This window comes from Salvelinus fontinalis, chromosome 16 (assembly GCF_029448725.1).
Source record: "Salvelinus fontinalis isolate EN_2023a chromosome 16, ASM2944872v1, whole genome shotgun sequence".
NCBI classification, from domain to species: domain Eukaryota; kingdom Metazoa; phylum Chordata; class Actinopteri; order Salmoniformes; family Salmonidae; genus Salvelinus; species Salvelinus fontinalis.
The window spans coordinates 38,924,268-38,938,942 of NC_074680.1; the positions used below are offsets into that span (position 1 = coordinate 38,924,268).

The 14,675-nt window shown below is 46.4% G+C and overlaps 1 protein-coding gene across 3 annotated transcripts in view; it reads left to right on the forward strand.

Moving 5' to 3' along the window:
• LOC129813130 (pleckstrin homology domain-containing family H member 1-like) overlaps positions 1 to 14,675 on the forward strand; it is a 75,030-nt gene that overhangs the window by 11,700 nt on the left and 48,655 nt on the right. For all 3 annotated transcript variants that reach the window (XM_055865333.1, XM_055865335.1, XM_055865334.1), the window contains exon 2: positions 3,397 to 3,612. In XM_055865333.1, coding sequence (XP_055721308.1) covers positions 3,397 to 3,612 — 216 coding nt within the window. The remainder of the gene's footprint in view (positions 1 to 3,396; positions 3,613 to 14,675) is intronic.

The following is a 14,675-nucleotide window of genomic DNA, read 5'->3' on the forward strand; positions in this document are numbered from 1 at the left end:
TTGTCTGGGTAGGTGGCTGATTGGCTGACTGGATGGCTGTCTGTCTGTTTGTCTAGCTGGCAGGCTGGATGACTGACTGGCTTGCTGTTTGTCTGGCTGGCTGGTTGTCTGGCTAGTTGTTTGTCTGGCTGGCTAGCTGGTTAGTTGACTGACTGGTTGGTTGGTTGGTTGGCTGTTTGTCTTTCTGGCTGGCTGGCTGACTTTTTGTTTGTCTGGCTGTCTGACTGGCTGTTTGTCTGTCTGGCTGTCTGATTGGCTGACTGGATGGCTGTCTGGCTGTTTGTCTAGCTGGCAGGCTGGATGACTGACTGACTGGCTGGCTGTTTATCTGACTGGCTGACTGTCTTGTCTGTCTAGTCCGTCTGTCTTTAGACACCACTACAACAATTGTTATAGATGAGCTATACATTCATTCTTAGTTACTGTAATCAACTGTGTCTGCCATTGAATTCACATTTGAGCCTTTGTGAATAAAACATGTGAGAATATCCATCTAGTCTGAGAAAATGGCAACTAGTCAATCTCTGATCCCTTTCTCTCAGGTAAAATTAAGTTGAGCGCCCCAGTTTCCCACAATCAGAGCTCTATCCATTCACTCACTCTTACACATTCTTTCCCCCTGTCTTTGTTTAGCTAGCTAGGCTATAACTCACAAACACAGCCCCCCTCCAGCCTCCACATCCGTGATGGGACTGTCATGCAGAAAGAAACTATTGTGCTGGCTTGGATCCTGTTTCACTCCTGCCCTGTAATTAAGAAGGGATTGCCTGGCTGGGCTGGGCTGGGGAAAGCTGTGTTGGGTGCTGGGCTGGGGAAAGCTGTGTTGGGGGCTGGGCTGGGGAAAGCTGTGTTGGGGGATGGGCTGGGCTGGGGAAAGCTGTGTTGGGGGCTGGGCTGGGGAAAGCTGTGTTGGGGGATGGGCTGGGCTGGGGAAAGCTGTGTTGGGGGCTGGGCTGGGCTGGGGAAAGCTGTGTTGGGGGCTGGGCTGGGCTGGGGAAAGCTGTGTTGGGGGCTGGGCTGGGCTGGGGAAAGCTGTGTTGGGGGCTGGGCTGGGCTGGGGAAAGCTGTGTTGGGGGCTGGGCTGGGCTGGGGAAAGCTGTGTTGGGGGCTGGGCTGGGCTGGGGAAAGCTGTGTTGGGGGCTGGGCTGGGCTGGGGAAAGCTGTTTTGGGGGCTGGGCTGGGCTGGGGAAAGCTGTGTTGGGGGCTGGGCTGGGCTGGGGAAAGCTGTGTTGGGGGCTGGGCTGGGCTGGGGAAAGCTGTGTTGGGGGCTGGACTGAGCTGGGGAAAGCTGTGTTGGGGGCTGGGCTGGGCTGGGGAAAGCTGTGTTGGGGGCTGGGCTGGGCTGGGGAAAGCTGTGTTGGGGGCTGGGCTGGGGAAAGCTGTGTTGGGGGCTGGGCTGGGCTGGGGAAAGCTGTGTTGGGGGCTGGGCTGGGGAAAGCTGTGTTGGGGGCTGGGCTGGGCTGGGCTGGGGAAAGCTGTGTTGGGGGCTGGGCTGGGCTGGGCTGGGGAAAGCTGTGTTGGGGGCTGGGCAGGGGAAAGCTGTGTTGGGGGCTGGGCTGGGGAAAGCTGTGTTGGGGGCTGGGCTGGGCTGGGGAAAGCTGTGTTGGGGGCTGGGCTGGGCTGGGGAAAGCAGTGTTGGGGGCTGGGCTGGGCTGGGGAAAGCTGTGTTGGGGGCTGGGCTGGGCTGGGGAAAGCTGTGTTGGGGGATGGGCTGGGCTGGGGAAAGCTGTGTTGGGGGCTGGGCTGGGCTGGGGAGAGCTGTGTTGGGGGCTGGGCTGGGCTGGAGAAAGCTGTGTTGGGGTCTGGGCTGGGCTGGGGAAAGCTGTGTTGGGGGCTGGGCTGGGGAAAGCTGTGTTGGGGGCTGGGCTGGGCTGGGTAAAGCTGTGTTGGGGGCTGGGCTGGGGAAAGCTGTGTTGGGGGCTGGGCTGGGCTGGGGAAAGCTGTGTTGGGGGCTGGGCTGGGGAAAGCTGTGTTGGGGGCTGGGCTGGGCTGGGGAAAGCTGTGTTGTGGGCTGGGCTGGGGAAAGCTGTGTTGGGGGCTGGGCTGGGCTGGGGAAAGCTGTGTTGGGGGCTGGGCTGGGCTGGGCTGGGGAAAGCTGTGTTGTGGGCTGGGCTGGGGAAAGCTGTGTTGGGGGCTGGGCTGGGCTGGGGAAAGCTGTGTTGGGGGCTGGGCTGGGGAAAGCTGTGTTGGGGGCTGGGCTGGGCTGGGGAAAGCTGTGTTGGGGGCTGGGCTGGGCTGGGGTAAGCTGTGTTGGGGGCTGGGCTGGGCTGGGGAAAGCTGTGTTGGGGGCTGGGCTGGGGAAAGCTGTGTTGGGGGCTGGGCTGGGCTGGGTAAAGCTGTGTTGGGGGCTGGGCTGGGGAAAGCTGTGTTGGGGGCTGGGCTGGGCTGGGGAAAGCTGTGTTGGGGGCTGGGCTGGGGAAAGCTGTGTTGGGGGCTGGGCTGGGCTGGGGAAAGCTGTGTTGTGGGCTGGGCTGGGGAAAGCTGTGTTGGGGGCTGGGCTGGGCTGGGGAAAGCTGTGTTGGGGGCTGGGCTGGGCTGGGCTGGGGAAAGCTGTGTTGTGGGCTGGGCTGGGGAAAGCTGTGTTGGGGGCTGGGCTGGGCTGGGGAAAGCTGTGTTGGGGGCTGGGCTGGGGAAAGCTGTGTTGGGGGCTGGGCTGGGCTGGGGAAAGCTGTGTTGGGGGCTGGGCTGGGCTGGGGTAAGCTGTGTTGGGGGCTGGGCTGGGCTGGGGAAAGCTGTGTTGGGGGCTTGGTTGGGGATGGGGGTGTGCACTGTGTTGGGGGCTGGGGTTGGGGATGGGGGTGTGCACTGTGTTGGGGGCTGGGGTTGGGGATGGGGGTGTGCACTGTGTTGGGGGCTGGGGTTGGGGATGGGGGTGTGCACTTGGCTATGCCTCGGCAACACATAATCCAAAACTAGGGGGATCTTGATGGGGAACCAATGCTGGGGGTGGGGCACATGGACTGGGTTAGGAATTATTTGGTTAAAAAGCCGAGCCTGGCCTGCTGTGTGTGTAGTGAGAGAGGGAGCTTGTATTTAACTGTGTCATCATGAAGTCATCTCTGAGTGGTGAGTGTTTGTTTTTCTCACATTGTCCCACTGAGTCATGGGAAGTGAAGTGGGGACACTATTAAACACTATTTCCCCTCGAAGATCTTCAAAGGGTTTCACTTGTTTGCACTTAATTTAAAAAAAACGTACAAAAGCTGACACATGTATTGTAACTTTTTGCTGCTCCACTCCCGTGGCCTGGCTCTGACTGTGTGTGTGTGTGTGTGTGTGTGTGTGTGTGTGTGTGTGTGTGTGTGTGTGTGTGTGTGTGTGTGTGTGTGTGTGTGTGTGTGTGTGTGTGTGTGTGTGTGTGTGTGTGTGTGTGTGTGTGTGTGTGTTGCTCTGCAGGTCCGGGTCAGTCGGTTACCAGGCGACAGGGTCCGTCCGTCGGGCAGCGGTGCGGTCAACATGTCGGACGTCTTGGAGACGTCGGGCAGGCCGGGTCCAGGCTCCGTAGTAGGAGCGGGTAGCGTGGATTGGCAGAAGCGTTGCGTTGCCCTGGAGATGCAGCTGCTCAGGTTTCGTCTGCAGGCGGGGAAGATCCGAGAGCTGCTGGCCGAGAAGGTGAGAGAGAGGGGCATCATGGGTAATGTAGTACTATCTAAGGGAAAAGTCCCAGCAAACACACAACCTCCACACAACGTTTTTTGAATGTTGACTCGAAGTTGTGGGCATCAACGTCATGTGCCAATGCTACTTTGTACTGTCTAAGGCAGTGTTTCTTCATCTGGTCCTGGGGACCCAAAGAAACACATATTTCATGTTTTACCTGGCACTACACACACTAATCAAGTCATTATCAAACCAGTGACTTGAATCAGGTGTGTAGTGCTAGGGCAAAAACTAAAATGTAACCCTCTTTAGGTCCCCAGGACCAGGATTAAGAAACCACTGGTGTAAGAGAAGGTAAGAACTGTAGTGAAAATCTATTTTAGTATCACAAATCATAAAGATGTGGGATTGAGTTTTCCACACACGGAGCAGCCTTGGCACTGTGTGTTTTGACCTTACATTGATTTGGTGTGCATGAATGAACTGTATTGCGTTATTCACGGTTTTACATCCAACAGACCCACATGGTGTGGGAACTGGTTATGCTATGGTGACAATTCTCTGAGCTGATCTAGTGGAACAGTCCGCTGGTTTAGGAACAGTAGGTGGTTTAAGAAAAGTAGACTGGTTTAGTAGAACAGTAGGTGGTTTAGGAACAGTAGACTGGTTTAGTAGAACAGTAGGCTGGTTTAGTAGAACAGTAGGCTGGTTTAGGAACAGTAGACTGGTTTAGGAACAGTAGACTGGTTTAGGAACAGTAGACTGGTTTAGGAACAGTAGGTGGTTTAGGAACAGTAGGCTGGTTTAGTAGAACAGTAGACTGGTTTACTAGAACAGTAGACTGGTTTAGTAGAAGATTAGGCGGGTTTAATAGAACATTAGGTTGGTTTAGAAACAGTAGACTGGTTTAGAAACAGTAGACTGGTTTAGTAGAACAGTACACTGGTTTAGGCACAGTAGGTGGTTTAGGAACAGTAGCCTGGTTTAGTAGAACAGTACACTGGTTTAGGCACAGTAGGTGGTTTAGGAACAGTAGCCTGGTTTAGTAGAACAGTAGGCTGGTTTAGTAGAACAGTAGACTGGTTTAGGAACAGTAGACTGGTTTGTAGAACAGTAGACTGGTTTAGGCACAGTAGGTGGTTTAGGAACAGTAGGCTGGTTTAGGAACAGTAGACTGGTTAAGTAGAACAGTAGGCTGGTTTAGTAGAACAGTAGGCTGGTTTAGTAGAACAGTAGACTGGTTTAGTAGAACAGTAGGCTGGTTTAGTAGAACAGTAGACTGGTTTAGTAGAACAGTAGGCTGGTTTAGGAACAGTAGACTGGTTTAGGAACAGTAGACTGGTTTAGGAACAGTAGGCTGGTTTACTAGAACAGTAGGCTGGTTTAGTAGAACAGTAGGCTGGTTTAGTAGAACAGTAGACTGGTTTAGGCACAGTGGGTGGTTTAGTAGAACAGTAGACTGGTTTAGGAACAGTAGGCTGGTTTAGTAGAACAGTAGACTGGTTTAGGCACAGTAGGTGGTTTAGTAGAACAGTAGACTGGTTTAGGAACAGTAGGCTGGTTTAGTAGAACAGTAGACTGGTTTAGGCACAGTAGGCTGGTTTAGGAACAGTAGGCTGGTTTAGGAACAGTAGGCTGGTTTAGTAGAACAGTAGAATGGTTTAGGAACAGTAGACTGGTTTAGTAGAACAGTAGACTGGTTTAGGAACAGTAGACTGGTTTAGTAGAACAGTAGACTGGTTTAGTAGAACAGTAGACTGGTTTAGTAGAACAGTAGACTGGTTTAGGAACAGTAGGCTGGTTTAGGAACAGTAGACTGGTTTAGTAGAACAGTAGACTGGTTTAGTAGAACAGTAGACTGGTTTAGTAGAACAGTAGGCTGGTTTAGTAGAACAGTAGGCTGGTTTAGGAACAGTAGACTGGTTTAGTAGAACAGTAGACTGGTTTAGTAGAACAGTAGGCTGGTTTAGTAGAACAGTAGGCTGGTTTAGGAACAGTAGACTGGTTTAGGAACAGTAGACTGGTTTAGGAACAGTAGGTGGTTTAGGAACAGTAGGCTGGTTTAGTAGAACAGTAGACTGGTTTAGGAACAGTAGGCTGGTTTAGTAGAACAGTAGACTGGTTTACTAGAACAGTAGACTGGTTTAGTAGAAGATTAGGCGGGTTTAATAGAACATTAGGCTGGTTTAGAAACAGTAGACTGGTTTAGAAACAGTAGACTGGTTTAGTAGAACAGTACACTGGTTTAGGCACAGTAGGTGGTTTAGGAACAGTAGCCTGGTTTAGTAGAACAGTAGGCTGGTTTAGTAGAACAGTAGACTGGTTTAGGAACAGTAGACTGGTTTGTAGAACAGTAGACTGGTTTAGGCACAGTAGGTGGTTTAGGAACAGTAGACTGGTTTAGGAACAGTAGACTGGTTAAGTAGAACAGTAGGCTGGTTTAGTAGAACAGTAGGCTGGTTTAGTAGAACAGTAGACTGGTTTAGTAGAACAGTAGGCTGGTTTAGTAGAACAGTAGACTGGTTTAGTAGAACAGTAGGCTGGTTTAGGAACAGTAGACTGGTTTAGGAACAGTAGACTGGTTTAGGAACAGTAGGCTGGTTTCCTAGAACAGTAGGCTGGTTTAGTTGAACATTAGGCTGGTTTAGTAGAACAGTAGGCTGGTTTAGGAACAGTAGGCTGGTTTAGTAGAACAGTAGACTGGTTTAGGAACAGTAGGCTGGTTTAGGAACAGTAGGCTGGTTTACTAGAACAGTAGGCTGGTTTAGTAGAACAGTAGGCTGGTTAAATAGAACAGTAGACTGGTTTAGTAGAACAGTAGACTGGTTTAGTAGAACAGTAGACTGGTTTACTAGAACAGTAGGCTGGTTTAGTAGAACAGTAGACTGGTTTAGTAGAACAGTAGACTGGTTTAGTAGAACAGTAGGCTGGTTTAGTAGAACAGTAGGCTGGTTTAGCAGAACAGTAGGCTGGTTTAGTAGAACAGTAGGCTGGTTTAGTAGAACAGTAGACTGGTTTAGTAGAACAGTAGACTGGTTTAGTAGAACAGTAGGCTGGTTTAGTAGAACAGTAGACTGGTTTAATAGAACAGTAGACTGGTTTAGTAGAACAGTAGGCTGGTTTAGGAACAGTAGGATGGTTTAGGAACAGTAGGCTGGTTTAGGAAAGGTAGGCTGGTTTACTAGAACAGTAGGCTGGTTTAGTAGAACAGTAGACTGGTTTAGGAACAGTAGACTGGTTTAGTAGAACAGTAGACTGGTTTAGTAGAACAGTAGACTGGTTTAGTAGAACAGTAGGCTGGTTTAGTAGAACAGTAGGATGGTTTAGTAGAACAGTAGGCTGGTTTAGTAGAACAGTAGGCTGGTTTAGGAACAGTAGGCTGGTTTAGTAGAACAGTAGGCTGGTTTAGTAGAACAGTAGGCTGGTTTAGGAACAGTAGGCTGGTTTAGGAACAGTAGGCTGGTTTAGGAACATCATTTTCTTTGGCTTATTCCACTGACATAAAAGACTACCTGTGATTGGACACCTAAAACCTCCCTCCTCCTATCCCTCTTCTCCTCCCTTTTGTTGTGTCCCCCTGTTCTGCTTATAGACTCTGTCAGTCATGCTGCACTGACCTTCTGTGTTGCAACAAATGGTTAACTGTCTGGTCCTTGGCAGACAGCCCTGCACTAAAGCAGAGAAACTACTGACTCGTGTGAATGAGTGCCTGAGTGGAAATACAGGTGTGTGTGTGTGTGTGTGTGTGTGTGTGTGTGTGTGTGTGTGTGTGTGTGTGTGTGTGTGTGTGTGTGTGTGTGTGTGTGTGTGTGTGCGTGTGCGTGTGTGTGTGGAAATAGACTTTCTCTAAACTAGATTTGTCCAGTTTCTCTACGCTACGTGTTCGGAGAAAGAACCTTATAAAATAATTCCAGGAACAGCATAGCAACATTTACGAGGGAAATTTCTTAGAATGTTGAATTGTAACATGAAATTAACGCTTTCTTTTGGCGTTGTCAGAATGTCATGTTTGTTCCAAAACGTTCTAATAATGTTCAGAGTAACGTTGTTAGGAAGCAACCAAATGTCAACCAAATGGAACTCACTTTGTTCAGGGACTGCTTCTTGCTAGCTGCTATGTATCCAGTTGAATTCGGGGGTTTACATACACCTTAGCCAAATACATTTAAACTCAGTTTTTCACAAAACATTTAATCCTAGTACAAATTCACTGGTCTTAAATCAGTTAGGATCACCACTTTGTTTTAAGACTGTGAATTGTCAGATAAATAGTAGAGAGAATTATTTATTTCAGCTTTTATTTATTTCATCACATTCCCAGTGGGTCAGAAGTTTACATACACTCAATTAGTATTTGGTAGCATTGCCTTTAAATTGTTTAACTTGGGTCAAAAGTTTCCGGTAGCCTTCCACAAGCTTCCCACAATAAGTTGAGTGAATTTTGGCCCATTCCTCCAGACATAGCTGGTGTAACTGTGTCAGGTTTGTAGGCCTCCTTGCTCGCACACGCTTTTTCAGTTCTGTCCAAAAATATCTATAGGATTGAGATCAGGGCTTTGTGATGGCCACTCCAATACCTTGACTTTGTTGTCCTTAAGCCATTTTGCAACAACTATGGAAGTATGCTTGGGGTCATTGTCCATTTGGAAGACCCATTTGCGACCAAGCTTTAACTTCCTGACTGATGTCTTGAAATGTTGCTTCAATATATCCACATAATTTTCCTCCCTCATGATGCCATCTATTTTCTGAAGTGCACCAGTCCCTTCTGCAGCAAAGCACCCCCACAACATGATGCTGCCACCCCCGTGCTTCACGGATGGGATGGTGTTCTTCGGCTTGTAAGCCTCCCCCTTTTTCCTCCGAATATAACAATGATCATAATGGCCAAACAGTTCTATTTTTGTTTCATCAGACCAGAGGACATTTCTCCAAAAAGTACGATCTTTGTCCCCATGTGCAGTTGCAAACCGTAGTCTGGCTTTTTTATGGCGGTTTTGGAGCAGTGGCTTCTTCCTTGCTGAGCGGTCATTCAGGTTATGTCAATATAGGACTCGTTTTTACTGTGGATATAGAGACTTTTGTACCCGTTTCCTCCAGCATCTTCACAAGGTCCTTTGGTGTTGTTCTGGGATTGATTTGCACTTTTCGCACCAAACTATGTTCATCTCTAGGAGACAGAACGCGTCTCCTTCCTGAGCGGTATGACGGCTGCGTGGTCTCATTGTGTTTATACTTGCATACTATTGTTTGTACAGACGAACGTGGTACCTTCAGGCGTTTGGAAATTGCTCCCAAGGATGAATCAGACTTGTGGAAGTCTACAATTTGTTTTCTGAGGTCCTGGCTGATTTCTTTTGATTTTCACAGGATGTCAAGCAAAGAGGGACTGAGTTTGAAGGTAGGCCTTGAAATACATCCACAGGTACACCTCCAATTGACTCAAAGTATGTCAATTAGCCTATCAGAAGCTTCTAAAGCCATGACATAATTTTCTGTTTTTTTCCAAGCTGTTTAAAGGCACAGTCAACTTCTGTGTAAGTATGTAAACTTCTGACCCACTGGAATTGTGATATAAGTGAAATAATCTGTCTGTAAAAAATTGTTTGAAAAATTTACTTGTGTCATGCACAAAGTAGATGTCCTAACCGACTTGCCAAAACTCTAGTTTGTTAACAAGAAATTTGTGGAGTGGTTGAAAACAAGTTTTAATGACTACAATCTAAGTGTATGTAAACTTCCGATTTCAATTGTAAATATTGAGTTTTCACTACTCATAATAAAACCCATTATCTTTGCATTGCTTTGGTAAGGAGGACTGTCATGGTATAATTAAGCAATAAGGCACGAGGAGGTGTGGTATGTGGCCAATATACCACGGCTAAGGGATGTTCTTATGTACGACTCAACGTGGAGTTCCTGGTAACAGCCCTTAGCTGTGGTATATTGGCCATATACCACAAACCCCTGAGGTGCCTTATTACTATTATAAACTGGTTACCAATGTAATTAGAGCAGTAAAAATAAATGTTTTGTCAAACCCATAGTATGTCAGCCAATCAGCATTCAGTGCTCGAACCACCCTGTTTATAATATAGATATAATATATGCCATTTAGCATACACTTTTATCCATAGCGACTTCAAATCATGCATGCATGCATTTTATGTATGGGTGGTCCCGGGAATCAAACCCAATATCCTGGCGTTGTAAGCGCCATGCTTACAGAAGACCATGTTCTACTAACTGAACTACAGAGGACCACATTCTACTAACTACAGAGGACCATGTTCCACTAACTGAACTACAGAGGACCATGTTGTACTAACTGAACTACAGAGGACCACGTTCTACTAACTACAGAGGACCATGTTCCACTAACTGAACTACAGAGGACCATGTTGTACTAACTACAGAGGACCATGTTCAACTAACTGAACTACAGAGGACCATGTTCTACTAACTACAGAGGACCATGTTCAACTAACTGAACTACAGAGGACCATGTTCTACTAACTGAACTAGAGAGGACCACGTTCTACTAACTACAGAGGACCATGTTCCACTAACTGAACTACAGAGGACCATGTTGTACTAACTGAACTACAGAGGACCATGTTGTACTAACTGAACTACAGAGGACCATGTTCTACTAACTGAACTACAGAGGACCACGTTCTACTAACTACAGAGGACCATGTTCAACTAACTGAACTACAGAGGACCATGTTCTACTAACTGAACTAGAGAGGACCACGTTCTACTAACTACAGAGGACCATGTTCCACTAACTGAACTACAGAGGACCATGTTCTACTAACTGAACTACAGAGGACCACGTTCTACTAACTACAGAGGACGATGTTCAACTAACTGAACTACAGAGGACCATGTTCTACTAACTGAACTACAGAGAACCACGTTCTACTAACTACAGAGGACCATGTTCAACTAACTGAACTACAGAGGACCATGTTCTACTAACTGAACTACAGAGGACCACGTTCTACTAACTACAGAGGACGATGTTCAACTAACTGAACTACAGAGGACCATGTTCTACTAACTGAACTACAGAGGACCACGTTCTACTAACTACAGAGGACCATGTTCAACTAACTGAACTACAGAGGACCATGTTCTACTAACTGAACTACAGAGGACCATGTTCTACTAACTACAGAGGACCATGTTCCACTAACTGAAGAGGACCACGTTCTACTAACTGAGCCACAGAGGACCACGTTCTACTAACTACAGAGGACCATGTTCCACTAACTGAGCCACAGAGGACCATGTTCCACTAACTGAGCCACAGAGGACCATGTTCCACTAACTGAACTACAGAGGACCATGTTCACCTAACTGAACTACAGAGGACCATGTTCCACTAACTGAGCCACAGAGGACCATGTTCCACTAACTGAAGAGGACCACGTTCTACTAACTGAGCCACAGAGGACCACGTTCTACTAACTACAGAGGACCATGTTCCACTAACTGAGCCACAGAGGACCATGTTCCACTAACTGAGCCACAGAGGACCATGTTCCACTAACTGAACTACAGAGGACCATGTTCACCTAACTGAACTACAGAGGACCATGTTCCACTAACTGAGCCACAGAGGACCATGTTCCACTAACTGAGCCACAGAGGACCATGTTCCACTAACTGAGCCACAGAGGACTATATGACTTCTAATAACACCAGGACATTTCCCTGTATCCCTGTGGCCTGTGGAGGGTCTGCTTCTCTGTTTCTTTTCAACCTATCACACACACTTCTCTACACACTAAAGCTGTGTCACAGAGACAGACAACCATTTCAAGTGGTTTTTCAGCCCAAAGTGGGTCAGTGACTAAAACATTCTTAACTTGGAAAGGGAGCGATGAGGAGCGTGAAACCATTTTCCAAACACCAATAACGTGTGTGTGTGTTGCATGGGTGTGACAGGCAGCAAACTGATTGGGCGGCTGTTAGAGCCAGAAAAGGGCGCTTTACTGTTGTTTTATAGTGTAATGACTTCAGCTTCCTTCCACGTCTATGGACACACACACTCCTTTAGGCTTTGGTTAAAGATATACCAAAATAGAGGTGGCAATACATACAGTCTGCTACCATTCTCAATAGTTTCCCATCTAGGTTGTCTATATCTGGTGGCTTGTCATTATTGATGGATAACAATAGTTTTTCCACCTCTCCCACACGAACTTGGCCAAATTCAAAACAGCAATCCCTTTTCTTCATTATTAGATTTTTTATACACAAATATAATGGTCCACTGATTAATGTTGTCATTTCCGCTTTACTAGTGAAATAGTCAATGAAATTATTGGCAATATTAAAAGTTTATTTTTTAAATGACCCATCAACTTCAATGAACGATGGAGTTGAATTGTATTTTCTGCCCATGATATCATTTAAGGTTCTCCAAAGTCTTTTTCTTTTATGTTTTATGTAATTTATCTTGGTTGGGTAATAGTTTAGTTGCAAAATGTCACAATTGACAGTGTGTCAGCCAATCAACCAATCAGCTGAGCAGCCTGACTTGTTTGCCACCTCATTTGCAGCATTTCTTTGAACCTTTACAATGTTTGAGTTCAACATCAATCCATGGAGCTGTAACAGTTCTCACAGTTCATATCTTAACAGGTGTTAACAGCACCGCTGTTTATCACTGAGCTCAGCTGTTATTGGATGAGATGTCTGTCTCTCGTCCAGTCTGTTATACTGTCTGTCACTATCTCCCTGTCTGTCCTCCTCCCTCTCTGGATACTATCAGCCCTTCTGGATTCCTCAATGTAGAAAGAAGAGAAGTGTCATCACAGACTTACAGCATTACTACTCCTCTCTGCTTAACCTTCTAAACACAAGACTCAATTTTGAAAGGGAAAGGTAGGCCATTTTTATCTTATTAACGTAAAAATGGAGCATTTTAAAGGAATATATTCATCTTAGACTATGCTCTTACAATTGAGTAGCTTGGTGAAATATGACAGCTTGTTAAATGCAGCCGTAAGCAGATTCTGAAGTCAGTCAGAGTGAACAGCTTCTGGATACGTGACATAGTTGTCTCAGGCCTGGTCAGCACCTGTTGATCCCCGTGGTAACCAGGGGGGCTGGAGACAGGCACAAAGCCCTACAGACACACATGCACGCATGCACACACACACACACACTTAGGGGCACAAACTTAGGGACACACACACACACACAGACAAAGACACAAACACACATACACACAGTACTGTGTCAGCCGTCAGCCTTCGAGGAACTTATACAGCTCAAGTCTCAGTCCCATAACCTCTGAACTCTAACCTTTGACCTCCTCTGCTTTCTAACTTGGATGTGCGAGCTACTTCAATGGAAATTATATTTTATAAGTACCGCCTACGGCCCTTAGTTGTCATCTTGGCTTGATAAAAAAGCTTGCTAACCGTTTCTACAGTTAAAGGTTAAAGTAACATGGTGAAGACTTTTGTTTACTCCTCTGACTCCTCTCCCACTTGGCTTGGTGATGCCTTTCTTTGGACTCATTCTAAAGTCTTTTGACCTTGAGGTGAGGAGTCATTCAACCACTAACCACTAACCACCACTAACAACCTCCTTCCCTGAGTTCCCCATCTCTACCCTAGCTTTAATCAGTGTTATTCTAGGCGTGAGTGACTGAGGCAGTGTCCTACATGGCATCATATTCCCTATATAGTGCACTACTTTTGATCACAGCCCTATGAGCCCTGGTAAAATGGATGGACCCTGAGTGACCACCGGGTGTGAGTGGATTCCAGGAATCTGTTCTGTGCCCTTTGAAGTTTATGAGCAATAGAAGTAGAATGCTTCTAAACAATGAGGACAGAAACAAAGAAACTAAGAAGAAAAGAAGAGGGTTGAAATGCCTCTCTCCTCTCCTCTCCGTGTGTGTGTGTGTGTGTGTGTGTGTGTGTGTGTGTGTGTGTGTGTGTGTGTGTGTGTGTGTGTGTGTGTGTGTGTGTGTGTGTGTGTGTGTGTGTGTGTGTGTGTGTGTGTGTGTGTGTGTGTGTGTGTCTAAGAGAGATTTTCCAATGCCCTCCTTTTCAGAGGAGATTCTGAGCCTCCCCTGTCACAATTACTATATTTAATTAAATCTCAGACAAACTCAACAACTCTACTCAGAGATGCTGCCATGCACAGGTTCAGGCAAGACACATCCTGCAATGTACTGTAGGCTTGCTGGAAGTTTCCCTTCAAAAATTAACTAATTATTAATTCTCACCATTTACAGGGTTAATTCTCACCATTTACAGGGTTAATTCTGCGTTGTTACAGGGCTAATTCTGCGTAGTTACAAGGCTAATTCTGCGTAGTTACAGGGTTAATTCTGCGTAGTTAACGTAGTTACAGGGCTAATTCTGCGTAGTTACAGGGTTAATTCTGCATAGTTAACGTAGTTACAGGGTTAATTCGCCGTAGTTACAGGGTTAATTCTACATAGTTACAGGGCTAATTCTGCGTAGTTACAGGGCTAATTCTGCGTAGTTACAGGGCTAATTCTGCGTAGTTACAAGGTTAATTCTGCATCGTTACAGGGTTAATTCTGCGTAGTTACAAGGCTAATTCTGCGTAGTTACAGGGTTAATTATGCGTAGTTACAGGGCTAATTCTGCATAGTTACAGGGCTAATTCTGCGTAGTTACAGGGTTAATTATGCGTAGTTACAGGGCTAAATCTGCGTAGTTACAAGGTTAATTCTGCATAGTTACCGTAGTTACAGTGCTAATTCTGCATAGTTACAGGGTTAATTCTGCGTAGTTACCGTAGTTACAGGGTTAATTCTGCATACCGTAATTGCTGGACTATTAAGCGCACCTGAATATAAGCCGCACCCACTGAATTTTTTATTTATTTTTATTTTGTACATAAATAAGCTGCACGTGTCTATAAGCCGCAGGTGCCTACCGGTACATTGAAACAAATGAACTTTACACAGCCTTTAAACGAAACACGGCTTGTAACAAAAATAAATAGGCTTTAACGAAACAGGCTTGTAACATTTTTTTTTTTTTAAATAGCAGTAAACAATAGCCTACCAAGAA